The following is a 25,084-nucleotide window of genomic DNA, read 5'->3' as shown; positions in this document are numbered from 1 at the left end:
TTAACTCTTATTCAAAGTTATTCATAGAACTGAATTTGAAAAAAAAAAAAAGAAATAAATTAGCACGTGTGTTTACAACAGAGATCACAGCCTTTATTTCCCCCCAGCCATTGTAATAGCACTTAAAATACAAAGTTCAGCTTCCTCCTTGAGTTTAAGCTCTTAAATCTACAGCTTGCCTATTAGGAATGAAAAGAAGCCAAGGCTTGTTACCGAAGGCAGTTCTGGGCTTTCCCAGCAGGTCTGTGGGAGCCAGCGAGGAAGGTGTCTGCCTGTGCCGCTCACTATCAGGTTGCTCCCTGGCTCAGCTTTTGGATGCTTCTTCTAGATCTTTCCTTGACAAATCCGATCTGGCAGGGTCGAGGACACAAGCCAGGCTGGGCTGCTGACCCCCGGCCCTCTTTTATTTAGTGATCATGATGTAGCTCTCAGTTCCTCCATAGGAGGACTTCTCCAAAAGCCAGCAAATACCAGGGTTCGTAGCCTCATCTCTGACAAATTTGTATGAAGATTGCAAGGCCAGGCTGCCTTGCATGAGCTTTCTCAGAGAGGCAGGAGATGTGCAGCAGTGTGTGTGTGTGAGTGCACGTGCACACCTCCCCTCTCTTTGTTTAGACCCCTGGATAACTCCAGGCATCGCTCCCGTTTACCTTTGTTCTGCTGATGAGCCCTTCTGTTCTTGTTTTGGCAACACACAAAAATATTTACTGATGTTCATAAACAATCACCAATTCTATCGTTTCAGGTAAAATATCAAGAGAACATGGCTCACCTGGGTGAATGTAAATGGACTCACGTGTTCCCTTTTCTGGTGGTAGGTATCCACATGCATGCAGGCGTTTCCAGCGCACAAAGATCACTGGGTTCTGCTCGAGTCTTTGCAAACGTCTATGAATTGCTAAGACACACCTACAGACAGCTGAGCACTGGACACTGGGATCAGTTTCCATTCAATAAAAAACTTAAGCATCTCCTTCGGTGTCACTTAGACAGGAACATCTGTTTAAATCTGTATTTCCCAGTGTGTGGGAGAAGTTAACAGGGAGGAGGAGGGAGGAAAAGGACCCCAAATGGAGCAGAAGCAGAAAAGACATCTGCTCTAGCCCACCAGGCTCTGGAGGAGCTGATTAGCCTGGATGTCACATGAAACTCAGCCATATCACGGTTGAGGCCCGAGGCAACTCGTTATCTCAGGTTGTTGTAGTTGTCCCTTACAGCCACATTTGTGAAGGCTCATTAGAGTTGGGAGCAGGGAGGGAGTAAACTCGGGCATTTACTGCATCAGAGAGAAGGAGAAATAACAGGTCAGGAACCACGGCCTTCAATATTTGAGGAACAGCTGTGACAAGAGGCACAAAGGTCGGTGCTCTGAGAAACTATTAACAGGACCAAATTGCTGAAACCCGTGACCGCCTCCATCCCATGTAGCGGCACTTCTTCAGCACCTGAGTGGGAGCTTTGGGGATGCCTCGTGGCACAAGGTCAGACCCACTGCAATGGCTGGGCAAGGGGAGGGGACGAGGTGTGTTGGATGGAGGCAGTGGCAGTGATGCTCTGATGTCTGTGGTGCAGGTTTCCCTGGTGTACTCCGCCAGTGCTGAATACTCCAACTGCGGCGAGAACGAATACTACAACCAAACCACCGGCATGTGCCACGACTGCCCCAAGTGCGAGCCGGGTGAAGAGCCGTACATGGTAACTTCAGCATCCTCCTCTGGCTGGGGGAACACGTGTCGAAGTCCCGACACGACATCTGAGGTGGCTGAGGGGGCCAAGGCCTGTCGCTGGGGGCACCGTGCTTGGCCTGCAACACGAAGCTCTCCCACACTTAGCTAGCCTCTGGGCAATTGTAGGATGGAAAATGCCCTGACTAAAAATAAATGCTTTGTTACAAGGTGGTAATGCATTGATATGAGAGAAAACAGGGAAAGAAAGGGATGCGTGAGCAATTTTAGGCCACGCATCCCTCGGATGGGAGCGCACGCATGCACGAGGATGCTGTGGGGGCAGGCACCATGCACCCACACACCCATATGCTGCGTGCCAGGAGCAGCCTGCTAAAAGTAGCATGGCAAAAGTTGTAAGGTGAAAGCTTCACACACATTCTCTGCCAGTGCGTTCTCATCTCAATGGCTATTTAAAACCTGACAGTGCCATTCCAGCATTGTGTGATAAATAGGTTAGTCTGGCATGCTCGCTGGCCCCCCACACAGAGAATTTAATTTCTCTCTCCCGCTAAGATATTTTGGCACTAGAGGAACTTGGAAGCTTCTGCCACGTTTTAAATTACAGTTCCTAAGTAACCATTTGATTTACAGCAGATAATTGTTGCATATTAAAAAATAAATTACTGAAATCCTGTTTGGTTTTAATGGGATAAACATCCCATTGCAAGAATTTCACACAGTTGGTAGTCCTGAATGAGGATGTTTGAATAATAACCACTTCATATTAGTTTTATTTAATCTAAACGTAACATTTATCTGGGACACAGGAGTTCAGGGGTTACCAAACCTCATGCAAACCTTGCTTTTTCTAATGGTCCTTGTGGCCTCTCCTGTCATGAAAACAAGATCACCGATATCCCTGCTGGAACTCAGCTTCCACTGCAATTTTCTTCTCAATTCTCCAATTTTCAGTTCATTTTTTATCTGAGCAGCAGCTGAAATTCACTTCCAAGGCTGCAACGTGATTTAAATAGCCCTGAGGGGTCACTGTCAAGGAGTATGACACCCCAGCTCCCCTTTTCCTCTCCTGTGTTTTGTTCTTATGTCCTTCCCCAGCCTTTTTAGGACAGATGTTAAGGGACTTGGTACTACACTGTGCCAGGTATTGCATTTCCTTTTCCTAGCAGCCAGTGTGTGACACAAGCCAATGACTTTGTGTTGTTGCAGACCTGTGGATATGGCACCAAAGACGAGGACTATGGCTGCATTCCCTGCCCGTCAGAGAAGTTTTCCAGAGGAGGCTACCAGATATGCAGACGGCACAAAGACTGTGAGGGATTCTTTCGAGCCACAGTCCTGACACCAGGCGATCAGGAGAACGATGCAGAGTGTGGACCTTGTCTCCCAGGGTAAGGATTCAACAACAGAACAATCAACAACAACTATGAATAAGCTCCATGAAGATGTCCTGGATTCTCTGTACAGGTCATGCTGGCACTGGAAGTCTGTGGCCATGAGCACATAATCTCTCTTCTCCAAATGTGACCAGCTGGCAAGTTTGTCAGTAGCTGACAGTATTAGCTAACAGAGCTGTTAGGAGATGGTTTGTGTTTAGTCAACAGAGAGAAAGGGGTCTAAGGGGCTGCTAATGTAGTGTGTGTGCTCTTACTCAGAGTAAAAACAAGTTCCAGAGCTTGTTGAAGGGTCTAAAGTATAAGCTGTTTTATTGTCCATCTTTTTAATGCCTGTTAAGCGCAGTGTAATTCTGATAGTAATGGTGAGAAAGCAGTTGCTGCTACACTGAATATATTAGTAATACATTCTTCACTAAGTCACCTTTGGAAGCCTGAAAACACAAGCATGCATTTGCTTTCATTTTTTTATTATTATTATTACTTATGTGTGTGTGTGGCATAAGCAAATACTCTATAACACAACCTCACTTTACCTACATTTTCAATTTCTGCCACTGTGGCTTGTTGGTTTAGATGTGTACCTCCTCCCGACATTGGGCTTTTGTGCAATTTGCAGACGCAGCATAGCCCACACAGCTTATAACGCAGGAAACTCTGCTTATAACTGCTAAAGAGACGCTGCAAGGCTCCAGGTTTATTATATCAGCAAGTCTGTGTGAAATTTTCACAGTTTACAAATAAAAAGAAGGACTTGTCTAACTGCCAGCCAAGCAAACTGATGATGTGATTTGAAAAGAACTCCCTCTTGACTTCCCCTCATACATCATAAAGAGCAAGAAAGTTAAATAGTGGCCACAGTCTCCGTTTTGCAATTTTGTCAGGACTAATGAGGTCACCCAGGTGGGAGTGGGGTGCTGGCTGAAAATAATCAGCTTGCACAGCTGGTGCTTGGGGAGTAATCTGAAAACATCCTGTTTGCACAGGTGTAACCTGCAGCAGAAATTGGCCTGCTGTAGGCTGGCTGTGTGCAGCTCCTGGGTCGCTTTGGCAAGGCCAGCAGCTAAGGAGAAACACGCACTTACTCTGAGCTTGAAGAGATTAAAGTCTCGGGATAAATTACATCTGGGCTGAAGCAAGCTCTGAAGCCTTCTTGATGCAACTTGAAGAGCCCAGAGGTTTCTTCTCTGTGGTGGGGGTGGGGGGGGGGGAATGCAGAAGCCCTGCATCAGAGCAAGATTGCTGGTGGGCAATTCTGCCTGGATACCCTTTGCCATTGCCCCAGTGGCACAGGGACATCCAGGTGCCTGTATGAGTGGCATCGTTTTCCTTCCTTTTTTTTTTACAATATTATTGATGATCTGTTTTAAGGAAGAAGGAGACCTTTAGTACAAGAGCATCCTCTGTGGTCAGGTTCCCTTTTGTGTAAAATAGGAATGACACTATTGGTCAAGCTTACAAGGATGTTTTAAGACTGAGATCTGGGAAGAATTTAAAGGCTTATCTCCCAGGCTGTGGTCTTCAAAATCAAAGTTTAGCTTCCAGTGATCTCTGAAGGTACCTAGACCTAATATCCTGGAGTACTCCTATCCAGAAGCACTTCCATCGTGATAAATACACTAGGTCAATAATAGGGAAACCAGGTACAACTCAGGATCCCCTCCCTCAATGGGATGACCTGTTAGGTGTTCTTGGAGTGTGTCAGAGATCATAACCCACAAGGAGCAGCCACAGTAGGTCAAAGCGAGGGTCTTTTTAGGCCAGCAGCAGCCATAAGTGGACATCCACAGCTGAATAATAACAGAGCAGGCATATATGATATATTCCCCTAATGCTGTCCCAGCAGCTACTTTCAGCTCGAAGCAATTCACTGGCCTTCTCACAAGACAGAATGCAAAGGGATAATATTCCTGTAAAATGTAGTCAGAAATGCCTCAGCTACCGACTCCTCCCCTTTTAATATGTTTGTCCATGGGTACACCAAGCCCAAGTCCAATTTTCTTCTCTGAGGTGTTTCAAAACAAGGAACAAGCTCTTCTCTCTGCTTTCAGAATGACAAGGTTTAGCCAGTGTGTTTCTTTTGAAATAAAGTCCCCTCCTGCAGTTCTGGGTAAGACAGCGGATGCTTATACTTCTGTGCTCACCACCTCCTTGTTACCTCTCTGCAGACTGTCACCTGCTGAAAACAGACCCCCCTGTTCCCAGGTGTCCTGGTCCCTGCAGGAGGCAGACCTAACTGGGACCAAGTCCCTGAGTGTGACATGGCATCACCAAGATTAGTCCCAAATAAGCTATCATGGTGTTAAGGAGGAATCATGGAAACATTAAGGTTGGAAAAGACCTTCAGGATCCTCAGGTCCAACCATCACACTACCAGCAATGTCACCCACTAAATCATGTCCCTAAGCACCACGTCCAACCTTTTGGAAAACACATCCACATTTTAGTCTAGGCTCCACTCTTGTGTTCTTACACTTCAAAATCCAAGCCTGGGAGTACTAAGGAAACAGAAATAATGAGTTTCAAAGTGGAAGAGTAGAACCATGAAAATTCGTGATTTTTTTAATGGGCTACTTCTTCTCTGTAGTTAGTGATATAAAGAGATCAGATACTTCCAACATTTACTTTAGTATTTGGTGCATTGCAAAATAGCCAGAAACATCATTCTGTTGCCAGTACTTCATAGGGGTGAACCATTAATGTTTGCAACTGCAGAACTTCCTTCCTACTCACCTGGGTGACTGCTTGCCAGTGAACATCCCTTCAGTCTTCTTTACCCATCCTCCAGCATTCTGCATTGTGGTGAAAACCAAGAAATATTCCACCAATGTGAATTAATTACATGTTGGTAATTCCAACAGCCCGTTGGAAGGGCTGTTTATCTTCCCTAAACCACTGTGGCTATTATGTTGTGAATCCTAGCTGTCCTGTATTTTTCTGTATAGTTTTATGTGTATTTTTGGCCTGCCACTCTCTCTCTCTCTCTTCTCTCTCTCTCTTTTTTTCTTTTTTTCTTTTTTGGTGGTTTGGCAGTCATTTACTGCTTTTTCATTAACTGCTTTGCAACCTAGTATTCTGCAGGCCCCCACAAGAGACAAAAGATGAAGTTTTGCTCTTGAGAGAAGGGCAGAGTGTCAGAAGGGGCACAGGGCACAGGAGCCAAAGGGTAGAGTGAGGGTGAATCTTTTAATACCAGTAAGAACAACAGGGGAACTATGCTCAGTTTGCATGCTCTCTGAGGTACCTCCAAGCACCACCTTCCACCTTGCATCTCAGTGTCCATTTCCTGGACATTCATAGTTTGTTTGAAGGCTGGGCCATTCATTAGTGAGCAACTGATTTTGATGGACAGTTTCAGCAGTAATTTTCTAATGTATACATTTTCCAGAAAAAACATTCTGCACATACACAGACAGGTATGTAAGAGCAGAGAATAGATTAATTGTTGCTTAAAGTGTTTATTATGTTGAGTACTCATCTACATAGAATAGATTATGACTGTTCATTTCTTCATTAAAATTTAGCAAGTGATTTGTAAAGGCATATCCATAACATCAACTGTGTATGATTTGGATGTAATTTACTCATTATATTGTCTGTGGATCCTATTCTTGCATAACCAATTACTTTATTTCAAGATTAACTTTATTGGCAGCCCAGAAGTTCAAACTATGGAAAATTTTTCTTTCATGCTGTAACTCCATGATCAAGGGCTTTCTTATAAACTATACAGCAATGAACTTAAAGAAAAAAAGCTGTGAAGCCTAATCCAGCTTCCCTTGTAAGGGTGATGTTTTCCTGCATTTCTTATTCAGATTTGGCTCAGATTTGGCTCTGTTGTTACTAAGATTGTCCTTATGGTGCTTGTGAAGAAAATTAGCCAACCATATCCAGCTGGTGGTCTTGCCTGAAAGACTGCTGTTTCAGAAAATAATGCTCTCTTATTTTGAAAGGTCTTATTTCAGGGCATGCCATAAACTGCAGCTTGAACTCAATAGGGAGAATAATGTTGTTTTAGGCAATGATACTACTTCTTGTCATGTAGGCTTGATGGTTGATTAATTGTCTTTTAGGGGTAAAAGGAAGAAGAGAAACACTGTCTCTATTCAGGCAGTTAGAAAAAAAAAAAAAAGGAAAAAAAAAAAAGAATAATCTTTGCATCAAATTGCTTATAAAAGTTGGTGTATTTTTTTAAAATGATTTTATCTCAGTATAATTGGTTGCTGCTGAACCATGCTCAGTTGCAGTATATTAATTTACACTGTTTTGCCTCATCTTGCCCTTTGTTTCAGTTACTACATGCTGGAAAACAGACCTCGAAACATATACGGGATGGTTTGCTACTCATGCTTGTTGGCGCCTCCTAACACCAAAGAATGTAAGTGCTTGACAATTTCTGCTTGACAATCTGGTTTTGACTCAGATCATCTGGAAGCTCAATATGAAGTTTTTAGCGATGATTATGATGTTCAAACAATAAGTCAGTCTCCAGAAGAACAATTTCTGCTTCCAAATAGCCTTGCCAACAAAGGAAGCAAATGCTGAACATTTGGGGAGAGATCAGAACCTTTGATTTTAGGACCTCCTATTGTTCAGTTATACTCCAGTTTTCATCTGTTAGGACGTCCCATGCAGTAGTTATCTTTATTTAACCAAGTAGGTGCAAGATACCACAAACCTCTATAATTTTTATTCAGTTCAGCTATGAAGAAAACATGGAACACTTTATAGCTCCTCATAAAAATACATCACACCTTTTTACATCCTTTGGTTTTAAAGTGATACAGCTGTTAGTGCTGGAGTGTGATAGCCAGCACTGATAATAGGGATAAGTGTATATTTCATCTACAAAAAGGAAATGCCTATAGTTTGCTGATTGAAAAAAAAAATGTATGCAAATGTGTGCAACATGTTGGCAGTACACATTCTTGTGTGCAATAGTCACCCAGGCTGTGGAGAGCAGGGACAGCCCTGCAGTAGCACTCTAAAGCAGAAGTAATTCCCCCAACAAGACTGCATTCTCCTTTAAAGCATAAAGAAAGTGAGAAAGTGAAAAGCAAAACTGAGGCTCCCTCTGAATGAGCAAATGACTTGGATGCTCACTCAGAATCTGGAGCAGACCAGGAGGAAAAAAAAAAAAAAAAAAAAGATGAAAACAGGCAGTCCCCCAGAGAAACCTGATGCATGTAAAAACAAAATCCCCTCCATGTTCTGGTCTTTTAAAAGTCCTTACCATGAAAAAGAATTGCAATACTTTGCTTGCTTGATTTGAAAGCAGTGGTTGATACAAAGCTCCCTGAGCATTTATTTATGTATACAAATAGCAATTACCTAATTCAGATGCTGCTGAACTGTGTGTGGTTGGTACCCTGCAAGCCACTTCAAAGGAGGAGGATCGGCTATTAACAGCTACTCCTTTTCCTAAAGCAGAGGAGCTCCGGTTAGCCAGGGATAAATACCACCCTGCAGAGCTCCTGGTGAGTGGTGACAGCCCGTATGGAGGTACTTCCCTGACCCGTATGTGTGCAGCCTGGTGGTCAGCTCACCCTGCCTGGCTGCAGAACCCCAACCAGTCCCAAAATGTGCACTTCTATCCCAGAAAGCAGGAGTGGGTGAGGACAGGGTGAGCGCAATTCTGGTGAGGTTGGGTCCATACCAGGAGGTGAGGCAAGGGTGTGAGGGAGAGCCCTGATGTGAGATGGGGGAAGGAGGTGGAGAGGTAGGTGAAAACACGAGGTTAGGAGGCTCAGTGGAAGATGAGGGCATGCGGTGTGGGACACACCTCCTGTATGCATGTGCAGGCTGGCCGCCCTGTTGATGGGTATATAGCCATGCCTGCTGCTAGCCAGTAGCCCACCGCTGCTGAGGGCACCCAAACCAGCTAGGCCCTAGAGCCTGACTTGATCAGATTTGTCTGTTTGCCAGGTACTGGTCGTACCTGGCAAACAGACAAACTACCCTGTTAGCATGCCACGTCTTGCTTCAAGGTGCGGGGTATTCATCTCACCAGTTCCTCAGGATGCCACCAGCCAGTATATAGCTACAAACACCCCCAATATGCCTCATTTCCAAAATAAAAGATGGCATGAGATAGCAGGATTAATCGGAGATGAATCGCTTCTTCAGCTCCAATGGTCTGCCTTAAACACATGCTGAAATGGATTTTCAGTAGTATCAAACATATTGTAGCTTACTCATCTGGCAAGGAACTACTGCAAGATGTTACAGCTACTTCTCAATTCCGAAAACAAATCTTTGTCTTTTGCAGGATATCTGGCAGATACCACATATAATGTGCTTACTTTTGCGAGGAAAGTGTCAATTGCACAAGGGATTAACCACATGCATTTTTAACTTCATAAACACAAGAACAAATATACTATCTTTGGGAGGAATTTAGGCAACCTACAAACTGACTGAATATTAATGTCAAAAATGTTAGCCGTACAAAGAGTAAACATAACCATTTTAATCAGGTCCGTGAAACCAAACACATTTGATTACAATTGTTCAATGGGTCAGAAAGGTTCTGAAAATCCAAATCCCTCAAATCACTAAGCTCAGGTAATTTGGTTTATGATGTCTGAAACCTTGCCAGGGTGCTGCTCCCCAGAGCTGCCTTTTATCCAAATACTCCTCTGTATGGCACACAACTGGAGAGAGTTGACCCAAAAGATGGCAAGGAAAAAAGGCTGGCAAATTACTTCAAAGTAGGAAGCTGGGTGTGACAAGTTCTGGCTTTAATACTTTTCTTCTAGATTAAGGAAAAAAAAATAGGGCAGACAAATCCCATTTTAGGCCTTCATTAGGTTTGAGTCAGGACTGAAGGACAGTGGTGCGAAAATACCTCACTGGGGTATATCTACCTCATCTGGCCTCCATGTTACACAGGGCCATAGAGCACAAACTAAGCTGGGTATGTGTGCTGCTGCAGGGAAACCTACTCAAAGACTTTGCCTGACTGTACATTTTGTCTGGCAGAAAAGTATTTGGTTTTGATCAAAGGGTAAACAAATAACTTTCAACTCCAAGAGCCTGCTGTGCAACTTTCATCTCCTAAACAGTCAATAAACCTTGAAATGGCTGAGGAAACAAGATGAACGCCCTGTGTCCCAGCATCTGGAAACATTAGTGTAAAGAGTATGGAAAGTGAGAAAGAGATTCCCCGATGAGCCTGTGTCACCTTTATTTTTTTCTTCTGAAGGGACTTGAGATATAAATAGCACAAGTACAATGGATCAGAGGGGGAGGAGAGGGAGATTTTGTGTATAGGTCAGATATTTAATTGAGATAAACATATCACCAGATTACAGTGTTGAAAATCTCTCTCCGGACTGAAGGATAAAAGCAATAATTTTCTGTGGTCTTTGAGAGATGTCAGTATTCAGTGGTGGCTTGTGGGAAAAGTGCTTGTAGAGGGCAAGGAGTGTGCTTACGTGGGCATGAGGATGTGTGCTATAGAACCACAGAATCTTTAAGGTTAGAAAAGCCCTCCAAAATCACCCGGTCCAACCATCTCCCTGCCACCAGTGTCACCCACTAAACCATGTCACTAAGCACCAGGCCCAACCTCTCCTTGCACACCCCCAGGGACGGTGACTCCACCACCTCCCTGGGCAACCCGTCCCAGTGCCTGACTGCTCTTTCTGAGCAGAAATGTCTCCTCATTGCCAACCTGAACCTCCCCTGGCGCAACTTGAGGCCATTCCCTCTGGTCCTCTCACTAGTTATTTGAGAGGAAAGCATTTTCTTACTTGGGAAAGAGTTTGTCTCTTGAAAGGAGTCAACATCACCATAAAGATTGCAATTATTCATCTCCTGGGCACTGTGAAATGCCTATGTGTAAGACTTTGGGATCTTCGGTTCTAATGTGTAGAAGCCTCAGGCCTGGCTTGCTAAGGCCAGAGGGGCACAATGCCAAAACATCAAAGATATGAGACCTTCAGCTGCCTGTGAAGGAGATCATGAGCCACCAGTGACCCTTGCCAACGCTTAGCCAGGATATGATACCTCTGTGATAACTGGCAGCATTGCAGAGAATAAGGGATGCAGAGCTACTGGATGCAGGCTTCCTATGCAAATTGGGGGATGATGCACTGCAGGTAGTGAGCACCAAACCACTTTAAGATGTGGCTTCCCACAGTTAATGGTGCTGGCTTTGCTGTCAACAGCTCTGGCATTGGAGTCAGTTGAGGCCTCTGAATATGTAGGGTTGTTTTTTTGTTTTGTTTTGTTTTCTTTTATCCAATGTAAAAATATATGCAAAAGACAGAAGATTTAAGCTACGAAGAGTTTATCTGGCACAGAGGTACAGACACTGCTGGAAGAGATTTTATCTTTGCACAGCTGCAGTTCTCAACCATTTTATAACTTTGCTCCTCTGCTCAAACTTTGATATTTGCCATTCCAGTTCGAAAGTGATGGAGGAAAACAAAATCTAACCCTGTTACAAAAACTCAAAGAACATTATATTTTGAAGTTGTATTTACACAATTACATCAAATATGCAAATGCTTCTCCACTCACAAATTATTGATTTTGGGAATTTCAGCAATGGGTTGAGGTTTTTCTTCCTCTATGCATTCTTATGTGTGCATGGACGCAAAACATTTTTAATTCCTCTGTTTTTTTTTTTGCCTGGCCATAAACGTGAAGATGGTTGCAATGATCAACCTGTGTAAGTTTTTAAGTCTAACATATGCCAGTGATGGCTTAGCAAAATTAAAAAAAAGAAAAAAAAAAAAAAAAAAGAACAACAACAAAGAAAAACAATTGTAGTGAAGTTATTTTTGAATTACCAAAGAGTAAATGGCATCTGGAAACATAAAAGATTATTTTTATTGTTGTCTCGTTAGAACTTCAAAAACAACTGAACAGATGAGAAAGAACAATTTACTAATAGGCTGACATCTCAGACAAGCTCTAATCAGTGGTCACTGCTATACCCATGTGCGCAGGACTGAGAGATCAGACTCCTTAACTGAAATGTTTAACACAAAGAAGCCTAATGCCAAAAGCACTTGCATTAGTGAAAAATAATTATTCCATAGGTTTTTATTTTAACTCCCCATTCTTTGTAATATCGCTAATTTTCTTTCCTTGCCAGTTTTGTCCTTTTGTAATATGATCAACATCAGGACATTTTCCTTCTGTTTCAAATTATGCTTACAAATGAATAAGCTTGTTAGCTGGAGCTAACAAACTTTTTTTTTTTTTTTTTTTTGAGTTGTTTGATCTCTGAACACCCCATTCCTCTTCACATGTGGAATGGGAGAAATGTTGAAGGCAATGCTTTATTGTTCACTGGTGGTATGGCCTTATTCTCATCCCCTCAGGGCTTGCCTATATTAGGAGAGGAACCTAATATTAGGACAAAATTGGCCAGCCTCAGCCATAAACCTTAAAGGGGAGGGATCTGAGTATCAAGCACAGGGTTTGCTCTTGTGAACTGCTGGGAAACCTGGGCCCACGTATCACGCAGGAGGTAATCTGGTCACACTGCAGCCCACTTGAAAACTCTGAGGACTTTGGAGGACCACAAACCCCGGGAGAGGTTGCAGGTGCCTGTAGCATTGCTCTGTCCTGTCTCACAAGCCTGCTGCAAACCTGCAGGGCCACAGCATTTCACCACCTGCACAAACTGGCTACCAATGTACAGAGGCATATGAGAGAAAAACTCCTCAGGGTCCCTGCTCAGGGACATTGCAGCAGGGTCTATACTGCTGTTATTCCCTTCGTGTTACACAGAGAAGGAGATGGCAACACAATTCCCAGAGCTGAGTTTAATTCATGCTGCATGTATTTATGACATACCCATACAATTAAAGCTCTCAGTGAATCCTAAACAAAACTACAGTAGATGTAAATAAATTGTCAGTCTAAGGCCACACATCCTATAATCACACCACTTCCCAGCAAAATAAAAGGAGAGAGAAATGAAACAGTTAAAAGACATTACAGAGAGCATGACAGCATAAAGTATTTATTTTTAGGTGTCTGAGCAGCAGTGGTTACTTGCAGTGAGAATGACCAGATCTAAAATTTAAGACTGCAGGAATTTTGCTATCAAAATCTGTAGAGGGTTCACACTAGAGAAATGATTTGCTTCTCATTCTGCCTGCTATAAAAAATACCTAAACTTGCTGAAATATGTACCTGCAGCTACAGTAAATATTAGAGTGACCTGCCTTACAGTATTCTGTATGTCTCCTGAAAATAACAGCCAGTAAAATCAGAAGCAGTCAAGCAGTCTTCCACTGTCTGGGATATTCTCTGTTATTAGTGATTTGCAATGTTTTTAGAGTTGGCTGATGTCTGATTGCTAAATTCATACGTAGAAGCCTTAAAAAGTAGCTTGATTTTGACAGCTGCTTCAGCTTCCATGACTTTCCAAGTGTATAGGGCTTCAATATGAAGTGTTGTAAGCTTACGTTTGAAAGTAAACCTTTCATGCACGTATCTGAATAGACATTTACATTAATTTGAACATTCTGACCTGCACTTTCCAAATATTTAGGTCTTTATTTATGACTAGATTCCATTATAATCTAGTTTCTGATTACTTTGTCAGGAATAAACTTTCTACCTTTATCGAATTTCGACTAAATACAATATATTTTTTGACTCATATTTCAGGCTGCTAGTTATTTATTTCAGCGTGTGCTTTGTCTTACTTCACTCCTTCAAAATGGTCACAGTGGCTGCAGGCACAGCTCGGCTGGCAGTAACGAGTATGGATTGCCATTCATAAATGGACCGTGGCTGTGAGGAGAGGGACTCATCAGGAGAAAGCGAGCTGCTCTCAGTAGCAAGAAGCAAACGCATACACGCATAAAGACGTTTTTAAAACGCTTCTTATTTCGGGATCACTCTGATAGTCTGTTGCGTACACACTTTGTGTATTTTTATAATCTGTCATTAAGTATTAAATAAACTTCACCAAAAAAAGCTGTTGCTGGCTGTGAGCAGCACTCCTTTGCTGGGACCAGTAAGCTGACACCTACAGCAGTGTAAGTCAGAAACACATATGGTCTCCTACTGCACCAGATTTCATTCAGGCGCAAACACTTGTGAGAGGGCATGTTGGCAAAACCTCCCCTCCCTGCGCCCTCCTCCTCCCACAGATCTGGCGGTTTCGTTCATCACTTCTTACTGTAAATCTGCCTTGAGATACACAAACAGCTGCAATGGTCCTGTCACACACAGCAGAACGGGCCTTTAAAATGAAAATATTATTTTACTGCCCTGCATTTCTTCACTATGGGGACGAAAGGCTGGCTGCCTGGCAAATTAAATTAAAACTATCTTTTGAATTAAAAAACAAAACAAAACAAAACAAAACAAAAAAAATGACTGCCATTATTTATTTATTTTTTTAATAAAAATGTTTCTAATGCAAAAACTGACAAAGCTTCAGTGATAACCATCTTTCTTAATGTCTTTATCACATTCCTACAATATTACTTACAGGTGTCTAGGAATATAAACCACTCTGTTGCACAGCTATATTACAGCCATCAGTCTTTTTTTTTTTTTTTTGTGCTTAAAACAGAGTTGTTTCCATATGTTGCAGTCTAGCACTTTAGGATGTCTCTTTCTGAGCTGTATCTAAGTCTTTGTAGATTATGTAAGTGTCATCTGTATTGGAACCAGAATTAATAATGTGATCTAGATGCAAAACTGGATACGTGTAGGAACAACTGACATTGGAGTCATGGTATGCTGCCGGACCGGGAAAAAGCAGCAACTACAAGTTTTGCTTCTTTTTGCCTGTGCAAAAATGCCATGAACTGAAATTCTGCAGAAGCTGGCATATTTGGTTCCCCCTGTAGTGCAGGTGCATTAATTGGCTCTTGCTTCTAAGCCACATCTAAAGAACTATCTTGGCTCATAATGAATAAGCCAAATTATTAAATTTGATAATAGGCTTAAAATATGCATAATGACTAACTCCCACATAGGCGTATGTAAGAGGCCATCGCATTGTAGCATCAACCCAGATCTTGATACGTAGCACAGAACAAACGATGTAGTCCCATTCCCATGTAAGCGAAGGAAAATTCTGCACGTAGGCTCTTCCAAAGCTGAAGGTGCTCACCCTTGTGCACTGGAGAGGCTCCAGCTTGTGTTTGGGGTGGGAAAGAGGCTGTATCTTGATGTTGGGTAGAACTGGGTGAAGCGTGGTAACGATGCTGAATGAGGACCAGATGACCTTCCCCATTACCTCTCCTGTTATGTGCTGCTGCATGACTTCCCACCTTGGCTCTCCTTCCTTTCACAGATGAAAAACATTGCTAACAATACCTAATACGCTAAAAATACCAAGTGACTAAAGGATTGATTAGGCAGAAATACAATTAATACATGTTTGGAGTGAAGGAAAAGGGAGTGTGATAAAACTTGCTTATAAGGGAGACGAGCTCAAGCTTGTTAGATAAACTGCTAGCAGACAAAGCAGAGCGGTTTGCCTGTGTTAATTGAAAGGCAGTGGGAGAAAAGCTATTGTTGACTTGTTGCAGCTTGCAAGAATTGCACAGAATTGCAATTGCCTGTAATTAGGTTTGCCGGGGGAGGTGGCAAGAAGAGGCAAAAGCCTGGTAGCCGTGGACATGAAAGAACAGACACGTCTCTGGCTACAGCATTGGCCATTTTCTAGATTTCTTCCACTGTCCAGCTGGGATGAGTAAATAGATGGGTTGAGACCAAGGGTGATTCATTTCAGTTTTATGAAGAATTGCTGAAAACTTCTCTCTCATTAACTCCATTATACACAGATGACCTCTTCACCCACTGATACGTAGATGCTCCACTGCTACACTGCAGGTTCTGGAGCTTGTGAGTAATTCTTCCTAGAACCAACTCTGTCACAGAGAAGAACCCAAAGTCATAATTTGCATAATCTGCCTGACATTTGCATAATACTGAATTAACAAATTAGTGTGTTTAAAATTTCATGAAAACACTTCTTCAGTTTCAAAAAAGCAATTATAATAAATGAGTCCATTTCCTTCCAAGAAATGAAGTTTGAAAGAAATTTTACCATTGTTAAAGAAAATCTCTTTTGAAAACATCTGCAACTCATACTTTGTGGCCACTTAAGGAGCGTACATTTCTCATTCACTTCATGCAGCCATGTTTTATGTTAGGTAATACTTTTTTTTTTTTTTTTTTTTTTTTTAGAAAACATTTGTCTTAATTTGAAGAGCATGTCTATTTCTTTGTTCTTAACCACGGAACATTTCTCAGACCATTCCAGGCCACTTAATTTCCTGTCAACTTTACCTAGTGGGTTGAATTTCTTTACTAGGTCAAAATAATGGCTTGGTGAGTTCCCAGCTACTCTAGTTGCCACACCAGCTTGTTGAGCCATGTGCTCTGTGTATCTCACCAGGTGATTGGGACAGTCTTCTGGCTTTAGGTCTGCTGAATTTAATTATCATCACTGGACCTTTTCCATGCACAGCTAATATAAAGCAGGAGAGATTTCTTACCCCCCTCCCAGCTAGAAGATGGTTTTCAGTTGCTGTCAATGGTAGCTGTTTGCACAATCTGCTTACCAATTATGTGAAAAATGACTCGAGACTCAAGAGAAGGTTTTCTTCCAACCCCAATGTTTTTACGCCTCTTTTGGAACTCTATTTCAGCACCATCTGTATTTTAATACAGCCCTCAGATCAACAACGTTATTTCCAATAACATTCAGTATTGTCTAGTACTGTGAAAAGATGTTAGTTTATGACTTGGTTTACTGCTTTGAAAATTTGGTGTAAGACACCACCTGAAAGATTAATAAAAACATAAACTAACACATTTAAACTTAGCTGTAGAATTTAGACATGGAAAAGCCCTACTGGACAATCTCACTCTGTTGGTATGAAGTCCTTTACATTCTTCATTTAACTGGTTTTGTAGATTCCCCCCACCCCCCAGGATATAGATTTGACTGGACTGACAGAAGGAATCGTAAGAAACATGTTATCCAGCTAGATTGCAGAAACAATCGTATTTCCTTCTATGGTACAGCTCCATGGAACAGAAAGGCATTCAACATTCTTGTTTGTCACCTTTCCTAGGTTTTCCTATGGGGTCGTGAAGGTTTGTTTAACATCAGATTTTCATGATGGTCTTGCTATAGTGAAGGATACCTGTCAGAAGCACTAATTTGATGAGTTTCTTCTAAGTTCCTAACAGTTCAAGAGCTTTGATTTCTTCCCCTCCCTCTAGATGCTATGCAAAAATGTATTTTAAACACAATTTTCAACATGCCAGCCACGCACGCTGGGATTAGTGACATTTCAAAAAGCCACAGTGAATTCATGGGTTCTTTGCTAATGAACAGGAAATGCAATCAAGCTAAGGCAAGGCTGTTTACCTGGGCCAAGATACCGCTGTGAAGAGATGAAATGACTGTGGAAGTTTATGGCATTTCTGTTTATATTGCAGGTGCAGGGGCTACCTCTGGCATTTCGGCCATTTTCCCGAGCACATCTGGCACAAGTACTTTTTCACCTTACCAGCATGCTCACAAAGGTAAGAAGGCATCCATAAATTTAATGCAGCTGCTCACGGTCTTGAAAATAACATCAACAAAGTGCAACTGAACTGATAATATCTATTGTGAATTTCATTGCCACTCTTTCCAGATTTTTAAAATTGCTATTAAAAACATTTCAGAATAATTTTTTAGTCCGTGGTTAATCAACACTCCTGCTTCAGAAGGATGGACTTAAAATGGTCTTGGACTGTGCGGGGTAATGCCAGCAATGAATTAGCTCATTATGTGCAGCCATACAGATACCACCTTATGCCTCAGCAAAGCCTAGGTTAGACTGGTGAAAATAATTTAATACACAAATATAGTCAGTCTCTCATTGAGCCAACATAAACCGTTCTCCAGTATGATTATTAGGTTTTTAAAATATTTGAACATCAGAACAGAACACAAAGGAGGAAGAACACAGTTACTGAGATACAGACCTGATTTTGTCTGTAAACAAGTTCTTGAGGATTGTTTTCAGAAAAGCTAGTTTTCATGCCTTTTAACATATCTGTCATTTTCTGCATCCTCTCATGACTTTTCAATTCTAATAGCTGTTCACCGTAATTCTGCTTCTACCTTTTCACATACCTTATTTTAAATTCACCCAGCATCCATGCTGTATTTTAAGTCTGTTAGAAAAAAAAACCACAACACTTATTCCACATGTGCATTGTGTTCTCCTTCTTACTGCAAAGCGTTTGAGGCAGCTATAGTTATCAAGTACTTTTAGTTCTTGTCCCATTTATTTTTTGTTTATTTGTTTGTTTTTCTTTCTTTTTGATGCTGTTTCTGAGAATTCACTTTTTTGAAGGCTGCTACTCCTTACATATAGCTTCCTATATTATTAGCAAATAATACAATTTCATATATCTTTGGATGGTCGTGCAATCAGGTATTTTTTATGAATACTGATAACTATTTCCTGCAGCACAAATGTCACCGTTTTGAAAGCCTATTCATTAGTTTGCATTTGAGAAGTAGCACTTGGTTTTGCAATGACTAACAAGTAACCAGGACTCAGATCAAATACATGAGTATGCAAAATATAAGTGTAGAGCAGACTAAACTGGTAACTATTCTCTGATCTGAAGAGTTGCTTCTTTACAAAGTATTTCTTTGCTTTTCCAGCAGACCTTTCAGGACAAGGACATCTGGCTACAGCTCTTATAATTGCAATGTCTACTATATTCATAATGGCTATCGCCATTGTCCTCATCATCATGTTTTACATTGTGAAAACAAAACCTTCTGCTCAAGGTAATTTTCAGCATAACAAATTTTAGCAGAAAATGCTATTTTTAGATAGCTTCTAAGAATAATTACTGTTGCATCTTTACATTCTAGCCTGTTGCAAGAGCCACTCCGTAAAAAATGTTGAAGCTCAGGCTAATACACAAGAAGAGAAGAAAGAAGTGCAAGGTATAAGTTGCTTTAATTTTGCTTTTTCTATCCTTTTTCTAACATTGAGCTTAAGTGCAATTAGTGCATTCCTCTTAATTACAATTCCCCCATTCCTTCTCCATTTACGAAATGATTGTGTATAATAGCTTTTGTACTTCCAGAATGCCACTTTATCCTATGATAGCAGTAGCTAAAGCAGAGACAAAACACCAATTTGGATACTCATTGCCAATTTAAATTTCTGTTGATCTGCAGATAATGTTGTGATATTCTCTGAGAAAGAAGAGTTTGAAAAGCTTACAGCAACTCCAGCTAAGGCTGCTAAAAGGTAAGCAAAAAATAAACATACTTCCATACCTTTGACTGAAGTGGGGAAGGGACATAGTCACCACTCATCCTGGTACAGAGGAATCCGTGTAGAACAAAGTAGAAATAATCTGCACCAAAATTTCAAGTCTAGTAGACCAAGGAATAATGTGTCAATGGGACAGCCACAGGTAATAGAGTTTCTGGAAAAGGTGATCACAGCCACCATGTGTTAAAACATTACCTTGAGCCGTTCATTAGTACCTGTGACCAGTTTATCAGTTCTCAGGGCTGTCTCCTCTTTTGTGAGGCCCATTAAGGGGATCTGAGTGTCACTTACCCACATAATGCCTCGGTAAGCTCCCCACTCACTTCCAGCCAGGAGGAGCAGAAATAACTTCTCCAGGCCATTAAGGGAACCCCTCTTCTATAGCATCATCTGGGTGGCACCGTGTGATAGTTTTCATCTCCTTGGATCTGCCTGGCAGCCAAACCTGGCTGGATAACACAACTCCAGTTAGGTTAAGACCATCCCCAGTGGAAAATCCTTCTATGAAGGGATTCTTGTAAGATGAGCATAATTGTACAGCTTGGTGAGCATTGAACATGTATCTTCTGTAGGTGGATGTGGTTACATTTACAGGAATTCAGGGGAAAGGCATTTTTTAAAACTGAAAACATTTTTATTCCATTACTCTTGGATAGCAAAAAGGAAATAATTGGAGTCAAACCACAAGAGGCATCACTAAGATAACCTTATCCTTCATTTTACAGTGAAAACGATGCATCTTCTGAGAATGAACGACTTTTAAGTCGTAGCATGGATAGTGATGAAGAAGCTGCAGTTGACAAGCAAGGGACTCCAGAGAGATGCTTGTTATCTTTAGTGCATTTGGCCAGAGATAAATCTTCTACAAACAATAAATCGACTGGGGTAAGGCTACTTTGAGATTTAAAAATTGACAGTTGTTTTCTGTGTTGTTTTTATTGTTGTTATGTTTGATTTTTTTAAGAAAACCATTTACAAACTATCACCACAAAAATGCATTGTAATGAAGACAAGTCTAATTTACAAGTTACAAGAGAGTTTCTACACATAATTTTATTACAGTCTCATTTGCATAATGGCATATAATATTCTTTCAATATTTAAGAGAGCGTAAGTGCATATGTATATATACTGCCCAGTGTTGAAAAGCAGATTGCTACAAGAGTCATAGCTTTGCTTTTTTAGAGAATTATGTTTTATAGTCTGAAGAAACAAAAAACAAACTGCAACTCACCAATGTAGCTAATGCTAATATAATTAACCCCAAAGCTACGTTTACTGCAGAAAAATAAAATAATGTAGCAGCACTGCTGGATTCATACTGTAGCACAACATCTGCCTGTCTTAACTCATTAGTATTTCTATGCCATTGAATTTTCAACAACATCCAGTGTTGTGCTTGTTGTCGTGGTTTTTTTTTACATTTCAAAAATACATACGTGTTTTGAAGGTCATTCCTGTGCTCTGAAGGGCAACATAAATGCACTGTTTTGCTGTAGAAGGCCTTCATTTCTTCCTGTTGAATCTGTATCGCTGAAGGCATTTTATCTTAGACTATTTCAAGGCATCGCTAAGGCACTCCCTCACCCATACAACTATTTAGTTTATATTAAAATGAATGTTTCCTTAAAAATAAAGTGTCTGCTCTGATATTTGTTATGTTTTAGAACTTCAAAAATAATTAAAATTGGCAATAGCTAGGAGAACAATGCATCATTAATATCATCCGTTGTTTTTTTTTAAGAATTAAGTAGTTTTGAAAATACACCTTTTCATGTTTGCATGTTTTACTTTGCTGGGATGCTTCAGCTTAAACTTTCTAACATAGCTCGTTTTTCAGCTGAGACCAGACACTCAAAGTCTTAATCCAAGAAAGATGTTTTTTCTATTTGCAATCAGTTATGGCTAGCTGAAAATTACTTACTACTCCAAAGCTCATATTTTAAAATTCAGTTGTCTGAGGTCTCTGTATATATCCAACTTTATCACACTTCTGCATACACTTGCTTGAAATTGGGTAACAGAAGTTGGGTAAGCATGAAATTAGAACTTTTAATAAGAAAATAATCATCTCTAAAGACAATATATAGTAGATACCTTCTCCTGAGTAGTTTAGATAGCTTATAAGGACATCTGAAGCATGAGCTATTTCTCCCAGACCTACTGTCCTAACATGCTGTTAATGGACTGAAGCCTACTGACAAGGCTGAAGACAAAGTTTTCGATGAAAGTGCAGATTGCATCAAGATCCCCCACTCTGTACCTGAGATTTTACAACTAAGCCAGTTGCCAGAAGCTAGAAAAGCAGTAATTTGCTTGAAGCTAGAGATTAAATAACATTTCTAGTACTGGAAAGAGTATTAAGCAGCTACTGGAGAGGGGTGGAGAAAGTTAAAGGCCAGTTCTTTTCCAAGGCTGCTCTTCCCTGGTTAAAACAATAAAAACATAATGGAATGAGCTACAACACAGAGGACCATCAGACCCAAATTTACCTGCTTGCTCCCAGCGTAAGCTTTACAAATTTCCGTCCTCTGGCTCAGGCAAAAAGATCACCCTGTGTAACTCTTTTTGGGCTTGGAATTCTTTAACCTCCCTCCTTGCCCTAAAAATGAGGGGAGAATGAAAATAGGTATCTAATCATTATCTTAAGAGGAATTTTAATAAATCCCATGGGGAAAAAAAAATAAAATCTATTAGGTTCTGAAACAGCTAATCCAAGTGTACAGTAGCAGCCAAATGATTAATGTAAATTATATGAAGAATATGTGAAGAACAGCCAGTGTCTGCATTGCATTTCCCTGCAATACAGCATGCTGTGAGACAGGCGTCGGGTGGAGCAGCCAGTTTGCTGTCTCCAGCTGCAAGTCTATTAATCCAAGTAATTGATGTGCCCTGTCCTTTAGAGCCCAAATAAAATGAGGAAAATCTTTCAAAAATAAATAAATGAATAAATAAATAAATAAACAAGAGAGAGCTTTCTTCATTCTGTTTTGCAGTGAAAAGCGGTGAATTTGTGGAGATAATACTAGAGTCCTACCAAAATGACAGCTTTTCAGAAAGCTCAGTCCTAATGAGAGCTGGCAGGGAGATGACAATTCCAGTCCTTGAGAACTCATGACATTTTGACATTTGTTTTCAATCCGCATTGAATCCAAGGCCAAACCTTGAGAATATATTTGCTAAGTGAAACCACATCAAAATGTCCATTTTCAGCTTGGAAAGTGTCAGGGTTTTCAGTCTGAGTCTCTTTCTTGTCAAAAATGACGGTCAAAAATGACGGCAGCGCCCTGGACCTCAGATTTTCCCTGTCTAAAGTGTCACTGATTTTTTTATCTATCTGTAAAATCCTTCGGATTCACCCAGGCAATACGTCATGGAAGAAAATATATAATTAATCAGTAACGCAGCAAGCAGCTCTATGTCAAGTGACAGAAAAAGAAGATCCCCTCCTCTACAGCCCTCTTACATTATTGGAAGAAGGCAATAGCAGTCTGAATTTAATTCCCCGTGGCCAGTCCTGTCCTGGTTTACCTGGGAATCCCTGCATTAATTGCTTGCATGTGTGGTATTGAATTTGTCCTCATTGTCAGGAGTTGCTTCAGTCTGAAAAAGAAATAAAACACAAAAACATTTAGAGCAGAAAAGTCAATGATCTAAAACAACATAAAAAGACGGAAAGAAAGATCTCTAGCAGCAGAAAGCAAAAGCAGAAATATGTTTACTTTTCACTGAATTGCCGTGTCCTGCTCTATAAGGCTTCAAAAGAGACCCTTCAGGATGTTATGTGAGAACCCCTTGAGCCATGAAATTAGGATCTCCCAGCGGTTTTGTACTGCTCTCTGCCAATTGTTTACTCACGTGACTGAAAAAAATAATGCAATAATGCTCTTCTCTTTCAGATTCAAAGTAGAAGGAAAAAGATACTGGATGTGTACGCTAACGTATGCGACGTCGCAGAAGGTGAGTGCACAAAACTTGCACCTATAGTTGCAGCACAGAACTGGATCAGAGCAGTTTGCTATAAAATAGAAATCCCTCTGTGTTCCTGTGGAAAGGAGAGCTTCATGGAAAGGAAGTGCAAATCTGGAAAAAGACCCTGTGAGCAGATTCGTACTCACCTGCTAGGAAGCATCATGATGCCCCAGTTTCAGAGCTGTGCGGGCTGGGTTTGCACACCACAGCTTCCCTCCAGATGTGTGCATGGTCTTCCTTCCTCTGGAGAGCAGCAAGGGTAGTGCTGGGTTGTGCTTGGACATCGAAGCTGTGGAGAAGCACTCTCACATTCTTCATCTAGAGGAAAGCTGCTTGATTGGTCCCTTTAGTGAGGTGGATAACAGGTATAAATTAGTTCCAGAGGAAAGTGTGATTTGTGGAGGATCAGAACTGCATTTCAGACAAAAGTCTCGACCTACTCTGCTTCTTTAAATGCTGTCCCACTTCTCACAAGTGCAGTTTCCAAGTAGGTCAGTGTTTTAAGTGTCTTCAGCACTTGACTAGCTGTAGTGTTTCGGCAGAAGGGACATGAATTAATTTTCCTGCAGAACAAAGGACAAGACTGCATTTACCTTTTTTTTTTTTTTTTTTTTTCCCACACACTTGATGTGCACATACCTTTGTGAGTTTTCTATGGTTCAGGGAGCTCCATTTCCCACCAAATTGCTGCTGTGGGGTATGAAGCAGGAAAACTACAGAAGCAAAAGACTGTTTTCAGAAAAAAAAAAAAAAAACCCACACAGTAGCTGATTCTCTCCTCTATTCTGTGACCAGTAGTACACAGAAAAAAAAAAAAAGTCCAGGAAAAAATAGTTTTTTCCTCACAAGATGAATGTTAAATCCTCTCTAGAGACTCAGTGATAGCAATGACAATTGAACATTTGCAGGGTCCTTTATGCTTGCGAGCATCTGGCATCATTGCTTCACCTCACTCCTCACATTCCTACAAGGGCAACTTTCAATTACAGCGATGTTACAGCAGCTGCTGCTGACAGACTCAGGGAAGGGTCAGAGCTGTCTCTCGAGCTCAGACACTATGTTGGACGTGCAGAGGTGTGTTTAATGGAGCTGCTCACTAGGGATATGTTTCCAATATACTTCTAATAGCAAGTAAATCGTTGCAGGAAGGGGTAGTACCATAGGAACACATAAAACCCATCCAGTATTTCTTTTCCATCCTACTTTTTACCTCAGTTATTCTATGAATATTGTACCCTACTGTTGCCAAGTAAGATATGGCAATAACTTTGAAGCTAGACATATCTATCAGGGACTCTCACTTAAAGATTTTAGCCGTGCTTATTGCTATCTGCACACACCACAGCATTTTAATAAATGCCTTGAATGGCCAAGACTTGCTCACAGAGCCATCTGACCGTAAACACCTCCCTTTGCAGGTCTGAGCCCCACGGAGCTGCCATTTGACTGCCTGGAGAAGACGAGCCGCATGCTCAGCTCAACCTACAACACAGAGAAAGCCATAGTGAAAACATGGCGCCACCTCGCCGAGAGCTTTGGACTGAAGCGAGACGAAATAGGTGGCATGACAGACGGCATGCAGCTTTTCGATCGCATCAGCACAGCGGGCTACAGCATCCCAGAACTGCTAACCAAACTGGTGCAAATCGAGCGGCTGGATGCTGTCGAGTCCTTGTGTGCAGATATCCTGGAGTGGGCGCAAGCAATGCCTGCTCCTGAACCAGCAGTGACGTCCTGA

At 41.3% G+C, this 25,084-nt stretch overlaps 1 protein-coding gene across 1 annotated transcript; it reads left to right on the top strand.

The window, feature by feature from the left end:
- Nucleotides 1-751: 751 nt before the first annotated feature.
- On the top strand, nt 752-25,084 carry EDAR (ectodysplasin A receptor). Its single transcript, XM_032208179.1, has 11 exons — nt 752-814; nt 1,573-1,695; nt 2,895-3,076; nt 7,372-7,457; nt 17,522-17,608; nt 18,747-18,875; nt 18,963-19,037; nt 19,275-19,347; nt 20,100-20,259; nt 23,274-23,334; nt 24,765-25,084. The coding sequence occupies exons 1-11, from the start codon at nt 764-766 to the stop codon at nt 25,082-25,084; spliced, it is 1,347 nt and encodes a 448-aa protein (XP_032064070.1). The 5' UTR covers nt 752-763.

This window comes from Aythya fuligula, chromosome 1, assembly GCF_009819795.1.
Source record: "Aythya fuligula isolate bAytFul2 chromosome 1, bAytFul2.pri, whole genome shotgun sequence".
NCBI lineage: Eukaryota > Metazoa > Chordata > Aves > Anseriformes > Anatidae > Aythya > Aythya fuligula.
The sequence above is the reverse complement of the archived record's forward strand: the minus strand, read 5'-3'. Positions and strand labels throughout refer to the sequence as shown.